This window comes from Haliaeetus leucocephalus, unplaced genomic scaffold, assembly GCF_000737465.1.
Source record: "Haliaeetus leucocephalus isolate CR32 unplaced genomic scaffold, Haliaeetus_leucocephalus-4.0 Scaffold339, whole genome shotgun sequence".
NCBI classification, from domain to species: Eukaryota; Metazoa; Chordata; class Aves; order Accipitriformes; family Accipitridae; genus Haliaeetus; species Haliaeetus leucocephalus.
Window position 1 is genome coordinate 12,487,389 of NW_010972775.1, and position 22,538 is coordinate 12,509,926.

General features: G+C 39.3%; 1 protein-coding gene across 7 annotated transcripts in view; it reads left to right on the top strand.

Annotated features, from left to right (window-relative positions):
* SPPL2A (signal peptide peptidase like 2A) overlaps positions 1-22,538 on the top strand; it is a 28,301-nt gene that overhangs the window by 215 nt on the left and 5,548 nt on the right. For 2 of the 7 annotated variants that reach the window (XM_010571903.1, XM_010571904.1), the window contains exons 2-15: positions 4,842-4,961; positions 6,189-6,371; positions 7,192-7,281; positions 10,593-10,726; positions 12,831-12,982; positions 15,121-15,217; positions 16,589-16,690; positions 17,390-17,471; positions 17,779-17,853; positions 18,556-18,612; positions 18,770-18,823; positions 19,247-19,346; positions 20,090-20,167; positions 20,509-20,669. In XM_010571903.1, coding sequence (XP_010570205.1) covers positions 4,842-4,961; positions 6,189-6,371; positions 7,192-7,281; positions 10,593-10,726; positions 12,831-12,982; positions 15,121-15,217; positions 16,589-16,690; positions 17,390-17,471; positions 17,779-17,853; positions 18,556-18,612; positions 18,770-18,823; positions 19,247-19,346; positions 20,090-20,167; positions 20,509-20,669 — 1,485 coding nt within the window. Of the gene's footprint in view, positions 1-234; positions 366-1,658; positions 1,877-4,841; positions 4,962-6,188; positions 6,372-7,191; positions 7,282-10,592; positions 10,727-12,830; positions 12,983-15,120; positions 15,218-16,588; positions 16,691-17,389; positions 17,472-17,778; positions 17,854-18,555; positions 18,613-18,769; positions 18,824-19,246; positions 19,347-20,089; positions 20,168-20,508; positions 20,670-22,538 lie in introns of those variants that run through there. The other 5 variants (XM_010571906.1, XM_010571907.1, XM_010571909.1 and 2 more) reach the window with 4 other exon arrangements.

The window sequence follows — 22,538 nt, forward strand, 5'->3', positions numbered from 1 at the left end:
GGGGCCGGTGGGGCCGCCCGCCGCTCCCCCTCCTCTGCTCGGCCGAGGGGTTTCCTCTGTTCTCCTTATCCCCCGGTTCCACCGTTCCCCGAAGGACCCCGACCGCCGCGGGCAGGGTCCGGTCCGCGTAGCTCTCGCCTCCTCCGGCCGGACTGGTGCGTGCCCCCGCCGCCAAACGCCTCCGGGGCGGTTTCGGGCCTGCCTTGGGCGAGGACCCTCGGTCCTCCCCCCCCCCCCAAGTCCCTACTCTCTCCCCCGTGCCCGGGGAGCACAGGCCGTACCCGGGCTCCGGTCACGCGTCGGTGGGTTTGGATAACAAGTCTCCGGGGTGCCTGTGTAGATAAACGCTGATGTTGTTTGTAGAGGTATTTAAATTAGGGTGCTGGGGAAGGGGGGAAGCTCGCGGTGCGCGTAGGTGTTGGCTTTTGGCATGTTCATCTTAAGTGCCATTTTGGTTCCTGTGTGGGACATCTTTGCAGCTTCTCTCTGCGCACAGGTGTATATTGCTGTGGAAATCTGGTAGATTGCTTTCTGCCTAATAGAGTAGTGTGGTGGGTTGCCCCTGCCTGGGGGCCAGGTGCCCACCAAAGCTGCTCTATCACTCCCCTCCTCAGCTGGACAGGGGAGAGAAAATAAAACAAAGGGCTCATGGATCGAGATAAGGATGGGAAGAGATCACTCAACAGATTACTGTCACAGGCAAAACAGACTCGACTTAATTTATTGCCAATCAACCAGAGCAGGGTAATGAGAAATAAAACCAAATCTTTAAAAAACCTCCCCCCACTTCTTCCCAGGCACAGCTTCACTCCTGAATTCTCTACCTATCCCCTGCCAGTGGCGCAGGAGGATGGGGAGTGGGGGTTACGATTAGTTCATCACACATTGTCTTTGCTGCTTCATCCTCCTCAGGGGGAGGACTCCTCACACTCTTCCCCTGCTCCGGTGTGGGGTCCCTCCCACGGGAGACAGTCCTCCACGAACTTCTCCAACGTGAGTCCTTCCCACGGGCTGCAGTTCTTCATGAACTGCTCCAGCATGGGTCCCTTTCATGGCATGCAGTCCTTCAGAAGCACACTGCTCCAGCATGGGTCCCCTGCGGGGTCACAAGTCCTGCCAGCAAACCTGCTCCAGTGTGGGCTTCTCTCTCCAGGGGTGCACAGGTCCTGCCGGGAGCCTGCTCCAATGTGGGCTTCCTTCGGGGTCACAGCCTCCTTTGGGCATCCACCTGCTACTGTGTGGGGTCCTCCATGGGCTGCAGGTGGATATCTGCTCCGCTGTGGACCTCCCTGGACTGCAGGGGGACAGCCTGCCTCACCAGGGTCTTCACCACAGGCTGCAGGGGAATCTCTGCTCCAGCGCCTGGAGCATCTCCTCCTCCTCCTTCACTGACCTTGGTGTCTGCAGGGTTGTTTCTCTTACGTGTTCTCACTCATCTCTCCAGCTGAAGTTTCTGTGCCCACTGCAACTTTTTTCCCTTCTTAAATATGTTATCACAGAGGCGCTACAACTATTGCTGATGGGCTTGGCCTTGGCTAGTGGTGAGTCTGTCTTGGAGCCAGCTGGTACTGGCTCCATGGGACATAGGGGAAGCTTCTAGCAGCTTCTCACAGAAGCCACCCCTGTAACTCCCCTGCCGCTACCAAAACCTTGCCACACAAACCCAATACAAGTAGTGAAATGGGGAAGCCAGAAGCCTCTGTGATCTTCTGAAGCAGTGTGAAGGGCATATCTGCATTCCACTAAGTCGTTTTGTTGTTGGGGTTTTCTTGTTTGTTTGCTTGGTTTTTAACATAATTTTTACCTTGTTTTGGTAAGGCAGGATGCAGAGTACTTTCCTGTGTAGGAAGTCACCACTGGATATGCTCAACAGCAGGTGCACAGCGCAGTTTGTTAATGCCTTGAGAATTTTTTTGGGTGAAGTAGCTACGAAGTACTCCCTCACTGTTTGTGAGTCCCATGTAGCTGTCGTTAGTTGTGTTGGGGTTTTCTGAAGAGTAGCTTTGCTCCTTAACCCAGTGGTTTGCTGCTGCTGACAGGGGAAGGGGCTTCTCCTGCCCTCCTGTAAGACTTCAGGCCCTGTGTCCTGCCTCCTCCTTTGCTCTACAAATGCAGGTGTAGTAGTGGTGAGTTTTAGACCAGGCCATTCAGCCTCAAGAACAGTATCCTGAGACTAACAGCGTGGGGAGTTAGCTCTCGGGAAGGTACTAGGTTTTCAGGGAAGGACCACTGCTGCTCTCTGGGCACACGCACTGGTTCCCCTGGGTCGCAGTGTCCGGAGGGAGGGACGGTTTGCGTGTGTGTCACAGGGATGCTGGCAGAACTACGAAACAATGCTTGTTATGTTCATGGCTATTTTTTTCCCTACCTTTTTAGGTTTCTGTGAGGTTTATGTTGTTACTTGCTACGTACAAAATACCTTCTCGCTGTTCTGTAGCTTTGTGTTTCTTCTGTGTCTTATCTAGATGCTAACTGTGATGGGTATTGTAAATATAGGATTGGTTTGGTCTCTGTGTCCACTGGTTCATATAACTTCCAGTATTCTAGGTGGTGGGGTTACTGGTGTACTCCAAAGCTTAACAGTCAGCCCAAGGTTATATCCCTGCAGTGACAGGGATGTGTTAGGAAAAATAAGGATTAGGAGACGTTGTCTTCTCTGTCAAAGATAAAGAATTATACAATAAAAGTTTAAAGGTGGTAAAGGGAGGAAATATAATGAGGGAATCATCTGTCAAAAATAGGAAGAAATTTGTTTGAAGGTGAGAGGCCATTGGCAATTGTTTGAACCTGAAGTGAAAGCAGGAGATGATGCCCCTTTAGGTAGGGACAGCTGTCACACCTCTTCTCCGCATGGGAACGTTTTTATGCTGGAGCAAGGCAGCCTATGGAAGCAGGTGAATCTTTTCATGAGCAGTTTTGTGGACACACTCTTAGTCTTCTACTTAAGTAACAAGATTGAAAATGTGCTCAGTAAGAAATTTTTACTTTGCACATATGCTGAGAGTAAGATTTGTTTTGTACACTTCAGTGGCACAGCTGACTGCAAGGTCACGTACCCAAACTGGCAGCCCTTGTCTGTTGTGAAAGAAGGATACTGAAGCAATTGGAAAATAATAAAAGTTCAGGTGGATGCAACAGGATTTCAGTGGGGGTGTTCCAAGTGAGGTGTAGCATGTAGTGTTTCTCTTCATTTTTGACTTCTAAATGCTGTCTTTAGAGCTCAGCAGTGAATACGTGAGGGTAAACGTCATGCTCTGGTCCTCCCTCCCCCCACCTCACGAGAAAGAATTGTGTTCCCTGATTCATCCCCAGAGAAGGGAAGCTTGCCAAACAAAACCTGCGTATCAAATAAGCAAGTAGTCACTCCTTCTAGGTAGACTTACACTTGTGTAGCATTAACACTTGATTTCCTGGAACCCAGAAAACACTTACTATTCTACTTTGTGAAGCAGAAAGAGCTTTTAATGGATGGAAACATCGGGGTTTTGCACCTTTTGGAAGTCCTTATTGCTTTTAATTTGCCATTAGTTTGTACTTTTAGGTGACTGCGCTTAAGAGGGAAGCTTGATAACTTTTGTGCTGATCATAAATCATGAAACAACTTATTTTACCTGACAGCTGAAGAACTGTTATATGTTAAACAGTTAATGTGCTCAGGCCCTTTGACACAGTTCTCCCATCAGATGTTCATGTGCTATGGCCAATATAATGGATTCCTCTGAAGAAGGTTTTTTGCTATTCAAACCAGGCAGACGTAAACCTCTGAAACAATATTGTCACATGTTTTTCTTTTCTCTGTAGTTCTCACTGCAGAATACTGATACACTAGCCTTAGGAAAAATGCCTCTATAGCACTGTTAATGATTAGCATTGTATATTTGACAAATATTTGGGCTTTCCCCCCTTACCCATGCCTACTTCTAGCTTAATATATCTATGTTCTTTCAGACAAACCTGGAATTTACAACAGAATTTAATTTTTTTTAATCTCTTCATACTTCCTAATATTGAGGTCAGTTTCTCTCAAGAAAAAGTCAAAATGAGATCATCTCCCAGTTTTCCTTAAGGTGACACTTCTTTGAGATACAAATGATACTTACTTGTTTTCGCTACTTTGCAGCTGTAGCTACATCTAGTCCTTAGTCTGTTCATTTATCTACTTAGATACCTGGCCTTTATTAGTATATTAATGCTTGGGGAGAAGTATATATCCCTAAAATTATCAGAAGTTTTAAAATTCATATGTATTAGTAAATAACAGAAATCGTAATATGTGAGGCACTCTGAGGGTACTCTTAAGAGACACCAGTATTTCCTTAACTACGCAAGTTCTTCTTCTTAAGAGATTTAGTTGATCTCTTTGTGTTTACAGTTATTTGATAAAAAATATTCTAGGAATTGCCATATAAGACCTTTATTAGTAGGGGAAATTCTAGATTCTGCAAGGAGGGAAAGACTTTAATCCACTTTTCCATGTACTGTTTTAATTGCTTTCTATGTAAAATTTTACACTTTTGGAAAGTACAGAATAAAGAATCTGAAATCATTTGCCTAGGTTTCTTGATGAGATTCTGTTTGGTGACATGAACTGTACATGTAACAAATACATTGTATTTGAAATGAGGATAAGCAGCATTATGCAGTGACTAGATTCTTACTAGTTTTCCATCTTGCTCTCAAGCTACCCATCTCTCATGGACTCAATCATTATATAAAATAATTAATTGAATAAATTCCTTTTCTTCGAACAGCTCTTTTTCTTCCTAACAGCTTTTTAGAAGAATGCCTGTATACTGATATTCTGAACTTTGTTTAATTCAGAACACCCTGGTTTATTGCAGGTAACTGCAGATGAGGGGATCCTGCATGCTTCTGGAAGTGGTGTACCACCAGTAACGAAGGATTACTGCATAATTTACAATTCTCATTGGATATCTCTTCCAAAGAGCCTGGACAATGCTGTAAGTAGTTTATAATCATACTGCCTAAGAAAACTAGAATGCAGAATGAATTTGGGTCAGCTATAAGTGGTCTTCAAAATCTTGAGTTAAATAGGTGCTACAATGAATATTTACCTTTTTGGGTCATGTCCGCCCCCCCCCCAAATATCTGTAGCAAACATTTCTATACTTTAGAAAGTCAGCTTCTAAAGTTTACAAAGATCATGCTCTCTCTATGCTTAGAATCGGTTTCAAATATGTTTACATACTCATCTGATATTGTTAGTTTTTTTCTTCAGGTGTTGTCAGTATGTCTGAGTTTTAGATTTGGGTGTGAAACTTCTGTTTATTTGTTGACAAAAATGTTGTAAACTTGTGAAACGGATTTCTTATATTGGTTCATCAGTTTGATCTTCTGTTTAATTATCTTGAAAATGTGGTGGAATAGGAGATTATGTGGAATGTATCATCACGCTGTTATCTTTTGAGTGTATTTCTTTGAGCCAAACTAGGGTGTGAAGCATAAACAAATTTTCTTTAGGGACTCTTCATATAAACAGGAAATACTTTGTGTTTGGAAGTGATCAAGGCACTCTTCTCTCTTTTCCCTCCTGTCATTCATTAGCAGGTTAACTCAATGTAAAACAGAGTAAAAATCATTTGTCTGCCCCAAACATCTTTGCTGTGCTACTTTGGCCACTGGAATGTCTTGACCAAAGAAAACTGATGATAATTTAAAAATAATTGTCAATATGAAATTGAACTTTGAAATAAGGATACAAGTTGGGTTTTTTTTTTTTTTTTATTCTTTTGTAACAAGTAGTATGTTATCAACCTCACCAACTGTTTTTGAACAAGTATTATACTTCAGAACTCTGGGTATGTTGTATCCTTCAGTGTTCTTTTGGCTTGTGAAGCCTGGAAATATCACAGACTGTACTCTGGATTCCCCAGAACTGCAAGCAGTGATTTTACTATATAACCAGTTTCTTACATTTAAATTACAGCAACAACTGCTGTGAAATTGCATTTAGAAACAGCCAGATATTTTGGCTGTATGCTGCTCTAAATGTCCCTCAGTACTGCAGGCTGCAGAAACTGCTGCTCTGATTTTATATTCCTGAATTAATGATTCCCTTCTGTTACACCACTTTCTGGCAAACCTCAAATTAGGGAGCATAGTAGTCTTCTAGATGAGTTTGCAGTATCAAATTTCCTACTTTTATCATGTTCTTTTTCTCTCTGCAGACTTCCAGGACTCTGGAAAACCTGACTTCTACAGTACTTTGCAGTTCTTCTGAAGTTCCTTCTGGCTTAATGAAGGACAAAGCAGTTGTAGTGATGAGAGGAAACTGCACTTCTTTGGAGAAAGCAAGAATTGCACAAAGTTTGGGTGCTAAAATGCTGTTGATTGCCAGTAAACCTAGGCTGGTAAGTTACAACATATAGTTTTCTTCTGTAGTGAAATAGTGTCTTACCTATTTGGTCCGATGCAGTGTTGTGCAGGGTTAGCTGAGAGAAACCCCAACAGCAGAGGACCCTGGCAACGTGTGGGATTCCAGCATGAGTCATTAACCTTCCCCACAGAGTGCTGCGTTGGTGCGACTGCTGTTCCTGAGACAGAGGGTCGTTCCAAGTTAGCTCTGTGCAATGCTGTGTTATGTCATCTAAAAGTATCTACAGCTGAATTGTATTTTTAATCTGCTCTTTGTATCTTTAATCATGTTTCTGAATGCAAATGCTTATCTTTGTCATTCCCTAATTTGAGTGTACTCTGAACTCCCTGTAATCTTAGGTGATACTGTTTTAGACACACGTGACAAAAATAAGCTAGGAAAATGTAATCCAAAATTGGAAATTAAAAAAGGCATTTTGAGGTACCTTTACAGGTACTTCTGTTGCTTTTTTGTTCTTACAGCAGCAGTATGCATGTACAAATTTTGCAATTTATGAATTTGTGTGATTATCATGAAAAGTTAATCTTGTTTTAAAAGCATAGAGAATAAAACCAGTTTTGATTATCCCTTGTTATACTATAAAAACACAAGAACTTTATGAATCCAGATGTGTTGGTAGTATCACCTGCTTTGATTTAAGTACATCTGTCTTCATTAATCTTTTGCAAAAGGTGATGAATGAGCACTTTTTTTTTTGCTACACGTATACTGGAATTTAAAGGATAATCTGCTTTTGGGGATCTAACCTGCTTTGCAAATAGGCTCAACATACTTATTGACACTTTCTCTTTTAGTCTCCTCTTTCAGATAACAAGACTGATTTTGAAGATGTAACTCTTCCAGTTGCTCTTATAAGATACAATGACATAGTAGATATGCAGCTGGTAAGTAATAAACTTCAACATGTTATGGTTTGTATAAACTTAAGTTTTTGGACAAATAGATAAAATAATTTCAGGTCAGATCTGGATGTCTGTGTGATTTGAATGTGCATAGATACTGCTTTCAGTTTCATGGGAGAGGATGGATATTAAGTCATGGAAGTCCTAGTCTTCCTAATTCAGGTTAATTTGAGAGAATGATTAATTAGAAAACTAAGAATGGGAAACGTAATACCTAACTGGAGGGAGGGTAATCTTAGAAGTCTTGCTGGTAAACAAGATAAGCAGCCTTCCAGTAGACTTGTATGCAGTTGCAGTGGCCTGACATACGTCAGGAGCTATAGCCTGAGCGAGCTGTTCCTTTAGCACAGACAGTAGAACAGTTGAACTTGTACCTACTGGCATATCTTTCAGGCAAGCAGTACCTTATCAGGTTGGATCTTGAGGAAGGTGTGAGGGTTTTTTTTGTCTTTGCCAGATGATGATCACTCTCTTTTACAGCATGACAGCATCTGTTACAGAGCAGTTAGGCAGTATAGTTCGAGTTTCTGCTGATGAGTTCACGGTGAGATGCCAAGCGTTTGTCATTAAAATGCGTCAGTTGTGGTATCTCCTACACTTTATAAGCAGTGGAGTTTGTTTTGGGGGTATTTGGAGTTTGTTTTCCTTGACATGTAATATTAGGATACAGAATATTGCAGAGGGTTTTAAAGAAAATAGTATCTTTTCTTCAGTGTGGCCTTTTCTGTTGTTATTGTTGTTTTGTTTTTTATTTGGTGTTAAATAGCTTTGCTAGGCAGGAGTTGCACTGCACGTGTTTTTCTGTGAATAGCAGAGGCTAGTGCTGACCTGTGTAGTCTTAGCTTCTTGGATTGAATTTGCAAGCTCACTTCACCATTTCTGCTCTTAATCTTCAGAGCTGCCATGGGAGGTTGTCTTTGGTAAGTATGCAAACTGAAACGGTGCCTAGATGTATAGGACTTTGGTTGTTTACTGTCTGTTCCCATTAAAGATTGGTTCTTGCCGAGCACTGACATGACTGAAGGTTTGTGATGACTATCCTCAATCTGCTGTAGTCTTGATGAATACTGTGTTTTGGTTCAGGTTGTCCTCTGTCTTCAAATTTGTTCCTTCAAGTAAGACAAGTAGTGTTTGCTTAGCTGAGTGGTTTAAGATATGTCCTACTAACATGAGAGGGAGCTAGGGCAAGATTAGATCCCTAACTTGTTCTGAATCTTCTCAGCACCACTTTATTGCCTAGTGCTGCTTGGAGTGGTGTCATGTAGAATCACTTCTGTATAACTCTAGTAATCCACCAAAGTAACTTTGCTAGTAGTGTGCCAGGTGATGTCTCATAGTGCTGTTGAATCAAAGAATTCAGTTTTGTCTTAGAATGTGAGTCATGAAAGTAGTGAGGAACACAGCCTAGACTACAAGTGACCCTTTCCTAGTTCTGATGTAGTTTTTGCCAAAGCCTTCTGTCATGTCACTGGCAGCTGTTGTTTTGAATGGCATGTGCTGCTTAGAAGCTGGCAGCCATTGTAGTCTTCCTACTACAGTTGTATTTCTGTTTTAACTCTTTTCAAGGCTTCTAACTTTCTCCTTTTATTTACAAGAGACAGCACCAGTCTGAGGGCAGCTAGTTTGTATAAGCATTCTTTCTACTTTTTGTTAGAAGACTTCATTTCTGTTAGCTTTCACCATTCGAGTCAGGTATAGTACGAGTCCTGATAGTGATAGCAGAGTGTTACAAACCTTCCAGTAAGTGGACAGCTCTCTTGCAGAGTTACCTGATGTGATGTATTTGGTTCTAGTGCTCCCTGTGGTGGAAGTTGAGACTCTGCAAGTTTTTAGTGAAGAGCAGAACAATAGGAACAAAAGGAAACAATCACTCTGGATTCTAATGTGAATTATACTTATAAGATTTATGAAACCTAAAGGGAAAACTCGATTAAGACATGTTGGAATTGAATACTAAAAATGTATAAGCTTTTAGGTTTCTTGGGGTTTTTTGGCGCTTTTTTTGTGTCTGTCTGTGTTTTGGTTTGGGGTTTTGTTTTACGTACAGGATGCTGTAATTTGAATACTTTTTTTTTTCCTTTTTCTAATGTTATGTTCCACTTCATACAACTGCAATGTTTCACTAGAATTTAATTTACTTTCTTGTTTTCTGAACTTCCATAACTTCAGGCAAAGGAATTATTCTGACTTCTTTAGCCTGCAGTAAGGTTAGTATCTGTAATTAGATAATTCAGATGCTGAAATGAATCAGCTTTCTTCACACATGGCCAGTGTATTCCACTACACTACATAGCTTCCCATTCAGTCTCTCCACTGCCAGTTTGATCTTCCTGTAGCCAAACCTGTCTGGTATGTTCATCTCCTCTCCCGCTTGTATCCCACATGCAGGCTGTTAACAAATCTGTTTTACTGCTGCATCTCTGAAGTTGTGTGTTCACTGCAGGATTGCTTTAGATGCCTTGACTGACTTTGACTACAACAGCAAACCTTTCTTTCCTACCACCTTTCATTTCCTGTCAAATTATTATCCTTTCTTTGTTTCTTAAGTCTCACCTTTCAGTCAAATGTAAACATCTTGGTTTTGCTTTCAAGATTTTTGTACAATTCGGTATCAGTTATATCTCCATGTTCCTTCCCATCTTCTTCAGTGTCCTTCAGCTGATTGTTTTCTTTTACTTTGGTCTTAAATTTTTAAAGTAGTGTGAAATTGCTTTCTTTTCTTTTGAATCCATCTCAAATCATGTTCGTGTAAAGCTGCTGTTTACTAACTTTCTGCCACCTTGAGTTTTCACTGTGTCCTGTCTGAAGCATTGTGCCTGTATCTCAACTGTGAGTTTTGTGGTTTCAGGAGCTAGAGGTAGACCTCTGCTGACATGTTGGTGGACCTGTGAGTTTGTATGTAAAGCTGATTGACTCACATAGGCTTTCCTGCAGAGCAGATGTCTTTGATAGTACTTGGTATGTTTGGGGGATGAAAAACACTTGGGCTAGAGGCACAAAAGTGTTGAAAGAATGCAAAGTAGTACCATTTTGCCTTGTGGTATCCATGTATTTCCACAGCAGTAGTAATAGGGTTGTTTTCAAACCTGACCATCCTGAAAGGTAGCATGGAAAGCATTGCTTCTTTACAATGACCAAGGCAAATATGTGGCATGTCTTGTGCAGTAAGTTGAAAACTTGCTCTCAGCATTGTGTAGGTTAAGAGCAGGAAGTCATGATGGGCATCTTATTGGAAAATAGGCGATATAATTTCTTTATTGTCCTTATGAACCAACTTGTATGTTATTTTTCAGATGCTTGGAAATGAAGTTAATGTGACTCTGTATTCACCACCTTTGCCAGAGTTTGATTGCAGTATGGTTGTCATCTTCCTAATTGCTGTGTTTACAGTGGCACTAGGAGGCTATTGGAGTGGAGTAGCAGAACTGTAAGTTTGTTAAACGGAACTGCTTAAATTACGTGGAGTACAAATTTTGTGAAAACTGTCACTATGATCAGTAAGAAATTATGTTCTTTTAGGTTGGTAATTAAAAAGAAGAGAAGATCTAGGTGCAGTAAGCTGCTTTGTCGTGAAATGCTTGAGCACTGCAACCTTTGAAAAGTCACCATAGATCTTTCAGGAGCCTTGACTAGTAGATTGTAAAAGTCCCTGAGGGCTAAGGCAGCTCTTGGGAGGAGGAATGAGTTAACATTTTGAGAAATTACCAAATACCCTAGGTATTTTAAAGATGCCTTTAAAATCCAGTGATCCAAGAGGTACATACGTAGTTGTATGTAGTGTCTGCTTTGGCAGGGATCTGTACAACTGCTTCCTCCCAGCTGGCTGACCAGCACCCTCTGGGATGTCTCTGCACTGTATTCCTGTCACTAGGAGCACTGGGGAATGCGATCTGGTTGTGTCTGGGTGGCTTCAGACAGTTAAAGTTCAACCCAGGCTTATCTGCTTCAGCTTTGTGTGTTGTCTGGTGGAGCAACAGAGCCAGGGGCAATAGCAGCTCTAGGACTAGGCAGGGGCAAGGAGGCAGCAGGAGTCCCTTTGCAGGGAAGGGGACAGAGTGGGAGTGTAGAAAGTGGCAAATGCAGGGAAACGAGGGCTGGTAGGGGTTTCTGCACTGTGCTTGAGGGGTGTGTGGCTTTGTTTAGTGAACTGAAGCACACTCAATGTACAGAACTGTTTTTAGTCTGGGGTTAAACTGGATATAGCTGGCCTTTCAGAGCATGGTATTATTCTGTAGTATTTCTTGGATGCCTGCATATGCTGAATGGGCCAGTGTGTGTTGCTACCTAGGGTTTCCCATCTCAGTGGTGTTCCAGTGCTTTGCTCCCCAGAACAACAGGGAATGGATTGTATGTGATAACAACAGCTTCCTCTTTCCCACTAGTTATGCAAATCTAGTGATTTTAAAGAGATTAAAGAAGTAGAAGGGGGGGTGTGTGTTTCTTTTTTTAAAGGTTGGATCTGATTATGCTTCTTTTTTACCCTGCAGTGTTATAGGGTGTGGCTGCACTGAATGCTAAAATAACAAAATGTGATGTTGTCTCCCATATTGAAAAATACCTAGATGTAATTATATTAAACTTTTTAAAGTGCACTTTCATAAAACTAGGGTGAGCTTTTTTTTAAAAAGCTGCTTATTCAAAGTGAGAAGGTGATTCATCTAACAAAGTACTTTATTCCTGTGGGTTTTTCTCTTTTGAAGGTAGCGGTTTCAGTGCTGAATTCAGCATTTTGTAGGTAGGTCCTGGGATTTGTCAGGAACATGCTATCTGATGGGCAAGTTGCACTAGCGTCTGTACTAAAGAGTAGTAGAGCTATCTGCTCAAAGAACAAACACAACAATTTAAGTCTCCTTATTTTGCATGGTGAGGTATAAATATGGAGTGTGTATGTACAGAAATCATACTCTCAGTGAAAATCCCCAATTACACCCCCTCTCTTTCACTTACTCTCTAATTATGAGGTGTAAGGGTAAAAGAACTGGTAGTTAGCTAGCTTCATCCTGCTAACATGAATGGGATTTGCAGACACTTAATGTCTATAGTTGAGGTTTTAAAACAGTGTGTTAATACCCATTATTTTGATTTATCATAGACATATTGATCAGATTGACTACATTTAGCCCAAGAAATTTTGTAGTCAGAGGTGATGCACTAATAAGAGTTGAGTGCGTGCATCCTGAAAAGGAGTTTAAGAGTTTTGATATTGGACTGCTGTTCCTCACATGGGTCAGGGTTTTGGTTTGGGGTACTCCTTAAAGTTGGCAATCACCAGACAACTGGAAAGGAGGGCAGTTAAGATTCTTTTATCTTGTAATCTCTGCTAGGTTAGAAGTGCATATCTCCATTAAAAAATGGAGAGAAATTCAAACAATAAACATACCATTTTTCTGTATTTTTAAGTCTAACAATGATATGAAGGATTAAACTGAAATGCTGTCAGTCTAAATGCTTTATAACCAACAATTCTGGTCATAGTAAAACATTTTCATCATCTGTCATCTGAGGTAAATGCATTTGTTTTCTTAAAACAGTGAGAATTTGAAAGCAATAGCAAGTCCTGGGGAGAGAGAAACAAGACGGAAGAAGGAAGAAAATGTTACTTTCACCCCTGTGACAGTTATCTTGTTTGTTGTCATCTGTTGTGTCATGCTGGTCTTACTTTATTTCTTCTACAAATGGTTAGGTAAGAAACAATGGATAATTTAGTTTGACTTACTTTTCTGCATGATCTTATTAGGTGTCTAAGTCTGAAAAGCTAGATATCTTAACAAAAAACAATGTAATTTTTTTTAATTGTTCTCTCCATGCATGAGTTGAGGGTTGAAAAGATGTAGTTGTTACTTAAGAGAGAAGCTTTCCTCTGCTCTCTTACAAAGGCTGCCTTGACAGTGCTTATTCTGAATGAAGTAACATGGAGGAGAGGTGACTAGTGACTAGTAAAAAACGTATTTGATGTATGTCAGTGTTCTTGGGAGGATGGCAATGATAACTTAGTAGTGTTTAGAGTGAAAGTTTTTGTTCAGTATTGCTGCATTGATGTTGAGTTTGTGGTTGCAGTGCCCTAACTAAAGTACCAGGCAAAATGGCATTACCATAATAGAATGAACTCAAGCATACTAGCAATAAGCTAAGTTCTTGAATCATGTAATTCCAGTAAAATATAGTTTCCAAACTGTTGGTTGGGGTTTTTTTCTGCCCTCAAATCATGCAACCAGAAAATGTACACTGTTTTAAATTATACTTTTTGGTATAAACAATGTAACTTTAATTCTGAAAGCTTCCTAAATTCACTCTTTCCTAGAATTTGTTACCAGTTAACCTCCTGCTTCTGCAAAAGAAACTTCACCATCCTGACTTCTGATTTTGTTTAGCTTTTGTTATCTTCGCTATGGGCATTGCTATGTTTACTAAACTTGTCCCACTAAAAGACTTTTGATGTGATCAAAAGGTTTAGGTTAGAAATGTCCCCTGTTTACTCTGAGGTGTTTCAGGTGAGATTTAGGAAGAAGTGAAGAAAGAGACCTCTTAAAGGAGAAAGGGAGAGGGGTAACAAATTAGTTAGGGGGAGGGAGAAATGTGAACGGTTCCAAGAAAATACATAGGAGGTTTTTGCTAAGAAGCCTTAGTTTTGTGCCCTTTGGAGCAGACATATATGAAATTTCTTGGAGGTAAAAAAGCTGTTACCATGGTATGATATGCTGTCCCAGGGAAAAATCTGTATTTAATTAAAAACAAGTAACCAAAAAAACCCCGCTTTGATATGTCACTACTGTAGTGTGTGAATGTTAAGTTGTAATATCAGTACTTGGGGTTAAGATCAATTCTGTAACCAAAGTACTAGGGAGGGAGTGTTTCCAGCACAAAGCCAGTTGCAAAGCTGAGCTCTGTGATGGAGTTCTCTGTATCTCTTTTCGTAAGTATTCGGGCATTATTAATTCTGCATTGTTGCCTCAAAATTTTAGATTTCCTAAACAGCTGATTTCTTACTGACTTCAGAGGAACCTGTTGTGCAAAACTTGTTTTGCCTGTTGGAGGCTTAACAGATCCTAATGGCGCACGATCTTGGTTACAACTATAAAATCCACCTTTCTTGCCTGTTTTTTCAGTAATCTCCTTATAGGTATCAGAATTGCTTTCTAGCCAGACCTTCCCTACCAGAAAAACCCCACCCAAAACCCCAAACCCCAACTAGCAGAACAACTGATTTTATTGTTTGTCCACATTTCAAGGTGCTTACCATAAGTTAGAATACATAATATACTATAAGTTAGAACATGGCATATTGAGTTCTTTCCTAACCAGGTGGTTCCTAACTACACAGAATTTTTTTGGAAGGCATGGGGTGTTTCTTGTCTTAAAATGCCACGTAAATCTTCAGTCAGATCTTGGGGATGCTAAAATTTTTATGCATAAGCAGGCAAAGTGATTAAAGGGAAAATTTGAAGTGAGGAGTATTATCAGAAATTGAGAAAACTGGCAGTTGTAAAATATCACTTTGGTTTTAGCCTTAACAAAATAAAAGTATGTGAAAGCAGTAACAGATGACATATTTCTTCTTAAAGGGAGGAAAAAAAAATGTTTTTCAGTTAAAAAATTTCAAAACTCAGGTCTTTCCTTGATGAGAACTCTTGTCATGGCAGAGATGCTCAGAATTCAGCACTTTCTGTAATCAGCTGACTATAGTCTCCAATGACTGTGTCGAGCAGTGCTATAACTATTAACAGTTTATATCAAATGTACATCATTGTGTTTGATTCCTGTTTGCAATTTTTTTCTATTGTATTTTGTCACTGATTCCTATCTTCCATTCTTCTTATTTAGTGTATGTTATAATATCAGTCTTCTGCTTGGCATCTGCAATGAGTCTATACAACTGTCTTGCAGCATTGATAGGAGAAATACCTTTTGGGCAGTGCAGGTATAGTACACCTTTAAATTATTATGAATGTAAGGTTTCTTTTGGGTGTTTTCTGGTTGCTACTCAAGGTAGTGTGAAAAAATGAGAACAGTTTGACAAGTTGTTTCTTGTATGGTTTAGTGTGTGTGTGTGATTGTTAAAAAAGAAAATTAGAAGTTCCTTTAATAGATATTAAAGGTATCTGTAGCATAATCAACAGTTAAAATAGCGTTATGGGAGGCTTGCTGCATTACCTTTATTTGAAAGCATTGCTATAATCAAACTTGAAAGGCTCTGCTTGGCTGTCTGAGCTAGGTTTTACAAAATTCTGATTGCCTGTAGGATGTGCTTACTTTGTTCATCAAGGAACTCCATAAGGGGGAATCCTGCACATGAGATCCTGTTTTGAGCAAGTACTATGCTATAGGCAAAAAAGGGGGTTCCCCCCCCCCCCCTTATTTTAATCTCTACTGTACCTGTGACAGACCCAAGTTTTAACTTCCTTGCGAAGGCAACACATTGCTCATGTCCTCTGTGTTAGAAGTTAGCAGTTACAGTCCTAACTCCGGGTAGTGCGTTATCAGTGTACAGATAGCCTCCTCTTACTGCTCAGAGTTAAGTGTCCTGCAGGTATTAGTGAGTATGGGAGTGTCCCTGTTTTTCTCCCCTGTATTTTCCACTTTAAAAAACCCTTATGTTTAATGCAACAAATATTTCTTTTCCCCAAAAGAACAATGCTTATAAGCTTGGAAGCCTAGGATGGTGTTTGCATAGGATAGTACAGGATGTTAGTGCCAGGTGATCCAGTAGCCCATCAAAGGTAGAGATCAGGTAGAAAAGACAGCAGGTTTTGTGTAAGCTGCAGGACAGGCATTACTTCTGTCAGTTAATACCAGTTCAAGAACTGTCCCAGAAAATTGAGTAGGCAGTGGAAACAGATACTGACTCATAATTTTGCAATACATAGTTATTCCATTTTTAAATCTTGTATTATGTGTCCTAAAACTGATTTTCCCCACCACCACCCATTTCAGGAATTATGATATGACTGTCCCTCACTGACATAGTTCTGTTGGCATAATTGTTACGTGACAGAAGTGGATTAAATAAATTCATCTGGTTGCTGCCTTCCCTGGATGTATTTGCTAATATGAGGACTGGCCATCAAAGCCCAACTTGGCTTACTATCTGTGGGCATGTTTTTAATGCAGCCCAGAGAAGGACTGGTACTACAGTTGCAAGAATAATGCCACCTGAGTCTGGATGGAACAAATGGGCAAAGGAGAAGCTCTCAGGATGAGAACACCATGTCAGCTTAAGGACCCATGATAGCACAGGCATGCATTTTGTCTGTTGCAGGATTTCTTTTTTAATTTAATTATTTTCTTTTAGGATTGCATGTTGCAACAAAAACATTGAAGTGAGGCTTATTTTTCTTGCTGTATTCTGCATAGCAGCAGCTGTTGTCTGGGCGGTGTTTCGAAATGAAGATAGGTAAGCAATGCATTCTGACTTAAGAGTAAAATGAGTAATTGTCACTAATGAACTTCCCATCATGTAACTAATCCTGGAGCACAGCATCCTTCTAAACTCCAGTCCTGATGCCAAAAAAGTCATGAAAGTATTATGAAGTTTAACAAGTATGGGAATTATAGAGAACAAAGCTATACAAATGAACTCTGTGGTAATTTGAAGTTACAAAAAAATAGGAGGATGAGGAAGAACTAGCTTGATTGCTAATAATTGCCACAGAAGACAAAAAAGTGCAAAAATACCATAGGGACCATAGGACCTATACTTCCTATGGTCCAGTGGATACATGGGACCACAAATACACAAATATTATAGTACAGTCCTAAGTAGCATCTTAAGCCAGATGTTAAGTAGGGGTTCCAATCAAGTGAGCAATCATACAAGTGAACACCAAGGCCCTGTTATGGCCTCTGTTCAACTCATCTTCTCTGTAGTATGCTGATGAAGAGCAGTTACCTATTTATGATCAGAGGCTAGTGTAAGCTGACCATCTTGAAACTAGTATTTTTGTGGTTTTGGTAGCAGTACTTCCTAAAAACTAATTTCTTGCTTTCCAATCCATTTTGTCATCTTGCTATTTCCAGTAAAATCTGAAATTGTTATTGCATTTAGATTCCAGCAGTAGTTTGAACAATGTGTAAAATGTGTTCTTATTTTTAGGTGGGCTTGGATTTTGCAAGATATTTTGGGAGTTGCTTTCTGCCTAAACTTTATTAAAACACTGAAAATGCCCAACTTCAAGGTACTGTAAGTTGCTTACCTTAAGAAAGTATTCTAAAGCCATGAATCTGTAATTTTAGTGTCAGGAAATAGGTTTTCAACACTCAAGAAATACATATTAAAAAAAAATCTTTACCATTTTAAATATTTAAAGAAATTAATCCTGTTCTAAATGTTATGCCAGAATAAAAACATGGTGGGGAGGGGTGTTTCTTCTTCCTTTTTTTTTATTTTTTATTTTTTTACCATGGTGGTACAGTTATAGTACCAGAATCTAGCTATGCAGTCCTTGAAAACCTATGGTAATATTTTCTTCCTTTTTTTGCCAGTCCTGTGTGATACTTCTAGGCCTTCTCCTTCTATATGATGTGTTTTTTGTCTTCATAACGCCATTTATCACAAAGGTATGTCTGTGAATTTAAAATAAAACCAAAAATGTTGTCTGGCCATTGGGGCAGTATTTTTGTCAAACAGATTAGCGTTTTCAATATTCGTGATGCAGAAATGCTGACTTCCTTTTCTTTTTCCCCTTTTAAGACAGCAGTGGCCTAAATTTTCATCTTGTATGGGCCATAGAGTGTAATGCTTGTGTAGGTGCCATAAATTTTGTTAAATGACTTAAGTTTTCAGCAATCACATGGCCAAAAGTAGGCTGTCCCCAATTGTGTGACAGCATGATGATGAATTACTGTCCTCTAGTTTTCTTGCTTCTTTTGCTTTTAACACCCATATATTGGAACATGCTCTAGTCCTTTCTGCAGTGCTCATTTGCAGTGTAGTATGAACTGTATGCAAGCATACCTTCTTTTATTCTGAAGCAGAAAGCTCGTGGCAGAAAAAGCTGACATGTTTTTATCTAAACTTCCAGCTACATCTAGTGGATTTGTTGTTTGGGTTTTTTTTTAATGGTTATTTTAGGCTGGACTACATGTTTTTAATGCAAAACAATACTGTACAATACTGTATGATCCTAGTGCATTCCTTTTGATAGTCAGGATTTTTCCAATCCTGAATTGTAAGATGAGGTACAAGCAGTTTTTGTAAATGTAGTATGAATGTTTTGGTATATTAAACCACTGACTTTTGAAAAATAACCTTAATTTCAGAATGGGGCAAGTATAATGGTTGAAGTTGCAGCTGGTCCTTTTGGAAACAGTGAAAAGGTATGAACAGTTGTTTTAATATGTGCAACATAAAAATACTGACACTACGTAGCTAATTCATAGTGTGCTTTTCGGCATAACTTTCTCACAAAATGTAGCCAGCTTCTGCTATTTTCTTTTAAATATTAAATACCTGTTGACTTGGGTTTGATCCTAGAATGATGGAAACTTGGTGGAAGTCCCTACTGAACGCTCAGCTCCCCATGAGAAAGTAAGGATTGTATTTCAGATACTGGATTTTTAAATTATTCCCTCTGAAAAGACTATTCTTTTGGGGAAAACCTGATTGTCCAAATTTCTCTTCAGGGCCTGGATATCATTGATCAATACTCTATAGTTAGGTTAATAATCCAGATTTGTTACTCCCATTATATGGTTAAATTTTGTCATAACTTCTTGGTGTGTGCATATTATTTGTAAATCTGAAATTCTAGCTTACCTGTTGCCTAAGCTTTATCCACTCTCTATGTTGGTTTCTGTTTTTTACTTTAGGTTCTACCTATTTTGTGAAGTTCTGCATTAACAATAAATTAATAATATTAAAAGTGTTTATTAATTTAAGCAAACAAAAAATCCAAAATACCAGGATGCTTTAGATTAGATTTATGTGGGCTTCTGAAATACTGTTTTACAGTTACCTGTGGTTATTAGAGTGCCTAGACTTGAATACTCTGCATCGACACTGTGTGACATGCCATTTTCATTGTTGGGTTTTGGAGACATTATTGTCCCAGGTGAGCAAATGTTTTTGGCAATTGTAACTTATGATTAAATATTTTAGGTTTGATCCTCAACTGACTTTTATTCTACAAAGTAATTACTAAATCAAATGCAGTTTGCCTTGATCTGTCAGTGCAGAATACAACAAAAGCCGCAATATAAGAAAGCTTAGTATGTTACAGAACACTTAAATAGTAAAGGAGTTTTGCTTTTCTGTTGCACCGTGTTGTGTAAATGCAAGTCCCACAGATAAATCCAGTTGTCAGTATTAATTAAATCTCATTGAAATCGCACAGAAAGCAAGTATTCTGTGACTTCAAAATATTTTTGTATCCTAGACTACCTAATTAGAGCTGACATAACGGAAAACGTATTATCAAGTTTTTTCATCTTTTTCAGAAGAGCTGAATTTTGCCATAGTTCGAGTCTTGAGCAAATTACTTAAGTCAGGCACGAAGTACCATCTCATGAACAGTGTGCAGGCAAATTTGCTAAGAGCGAGCATTAAAATCCGATTGAAGAAAAGTATTAAAATTAGGTTGTTATTTTTCTGTATTAGAAAATTGAAAATAGCACAATATAATTAGCTTGCTTAAAAACACAAAACCTTTTAATACCAAGCTCACTTGGCTCATATTTCCATTATGGCTTCGATTTTCAAGACTTACTGTAGGATTTCTTAAACTGGTTCTTGGCTTTCCAGAAATAAATGGGAATAAAATATTTCTTTTTTTTTTTTTTTTCTTTTTTCTTCAAGGGCTTCTGGTTGCTTATTGTCGAAGATTTGATGTTCAAACAAGTTCATCTTCTGTATACTACATTTCCTGTACAATAGGTAAATCATGAGATATTTCAGTAATGTTGATCTTCATGCTAGCTTTTTTAAATGGCAGAACTAGATAGTTTTCTTCAGTTAAAGGTTCAATGTTGTCAAGAATCTCTTTATAATATCTTTTTAATATGCCTGCCCATATTTAAGGTGAGTATTCTTTAGGGTAGTCAGTTGCTTTGAGAAAGCTTGCAAATAGAGAGCAACTTACTGTCCCTCTTTTCTTCAATTATATTATCAAGGAAGATATTACTTTATAAAAAATTAATAATTCTGGCTTACTAAATGAGTGACAATTTAAAAATTCACCTGTTCTTGACTGTGTACATATAAATATCTTTTTATAGCTTATGCCATTGGTATGGTGCTGACTTTCATTGTCTTGGCATTAATGAAGATGGGACAACCTGCCCTTCTCTATCTTGTACCATGTACACTCATTACTAGCTCACTTGTTGCTTGGAGGCGCAAAGAGATGAAGAAGTTTTGGAAAGGAAGCAGTTACCAGGTAGGCTGGATGCCTTGAGTATTTTGTTGTTAATTCCTTTGAATATATTCTTCCCTAAGTACTTGGAAATATATCACCTGCAATCCAATTTTTGCTAGTCTTCATGTTATCTTCTGGAACTAATAAGCAAAAATAGTCTTTACTCTTAGAAAATCTTAGTCTAGTAGTTGACATGGCAGAACAAAGCTTAAGGGAGATGAAATAGCTGGTTTGGTACTCATGGGAAAAAGTAATTTGTTCTATTTTCTTTGAAACGTTTTTTCATGTTTTAACATTCCTCATCTATGATCTTGATGTGGTATAACATGAGTCACTGAACTAAGCATGCAGATTCCAATCTGCACTAGTCCTTTATTAAGAGAGACTTCAAAAAAGTTGGTGATCAACTAGAATTTTAGAAACTTCCCATGCATCACTGGTGTCCTACATCGTCAGGATTATATGGAGCATTCAGCAACAAAATAGCTGGGTGGGTATATAACTGTTTTCTATCACAGCACACACTGTGTGCACATTGCCTTGGGTTTCCTGCATTTCCCTTTTGGTTATCTCTAACACTACCCAGGAACTGCAGTCCTTAAAATCCCACCAGCTGTCTGCCTCTGCCTCTTGACATGTGCACATTCTCCCTGATTTGACTTGTAGTAACAGAGTGTGCCAGTAGGTCTTGAGAGATGGCATTTATCACAAGATAGACCAGTCTCGAGATTATTTTAAATTTTGTTTGAGACCTATAGTCTGATATTGTTTGAATTCAGAAACTATCACTTGTATCTAGGCTGTGTTGAACTCAGCTCAGAGAATGGAGAGTCTGTTGCGGGGGTAGGTGGGTGGTGCAAAGTTGATGATGGAAAGGAGCAGCTCCTGCTTTTTCAACTTCTGGATTGCAAGGTTTAAGTGTATCACTGGAAGTCAAAGTGGTGGTACTTCTTGTAAATGTAAAACTGCAGGTATGCAGCTCCTATGGTATTATCAGCTAAATGCTATCTTTTGTTGATCTAATATTCTCCACCTGCTTCAGCTGGAGGTTGGCTAGGTATGAAATTACTTAGGATATCTTCAGCTTTAACTAGATACCCCGTCTTTTTGTCTGCAAAAACAACTCTTCTCCTTTCATAGGTCTAATGAATAGAAATGTTTCTCTGTAGGTCAGAATGAATTTGGCTTACCATTGTTTGCTATTCTAAAATAAACAGTGTCGCATATATAAAGCCCAGTAACTCTGGGTCTGTTGGGGGGGAAAAAGCTTTGCAATTTATTTTCCTCACTTGAGTTCTGAGTAGGATTGGCCTAAGTAAATCTGGCAACTCTTTTTAGCGACAAGAATTTCTTGCACTTCTCATAGCAAAACTCATACTTGGAAGAATTATGTTGCCATAGTAGTTATTTCATGGCCTTTCAACTGGTTTCTTAAAGGATTAAAACTGCTCTGAACTTCAGCTGGTTTTGAGGTCAGATGACTTCATTTCTGGCACAATTTAAAATGTTGATTTCCACCCCCACTCCACCACCCCTGAGTTAGACTTGTCTGTGATTGAACACCTCTGTGTAACTTTACTAACTCCTATTTTTCTATAACTTTCTGGAGAACTTTTTCTGTATTAATTTTTTTTCCAGAGGGTGTTATTCAAGTTGCACTCTCAGAATGCTGCAGCGTTGATCTTTCTCATATGTTGTACTCCTCACACAAAGCAGTATTTAGAATTGTCTTTACTAAACTTACAAACATAGGGGAAAAAAAACCCCAAAACCCCCCCCCCCCAAAAAAAACCCCAAACAAAAACCCAAACCACACAATCCCAGGGTTGAAATCGCCAGCTTTCAGTGCTCATCCTGAGGAGGAAAGATGTAGAAAGGTGACAGAAGACT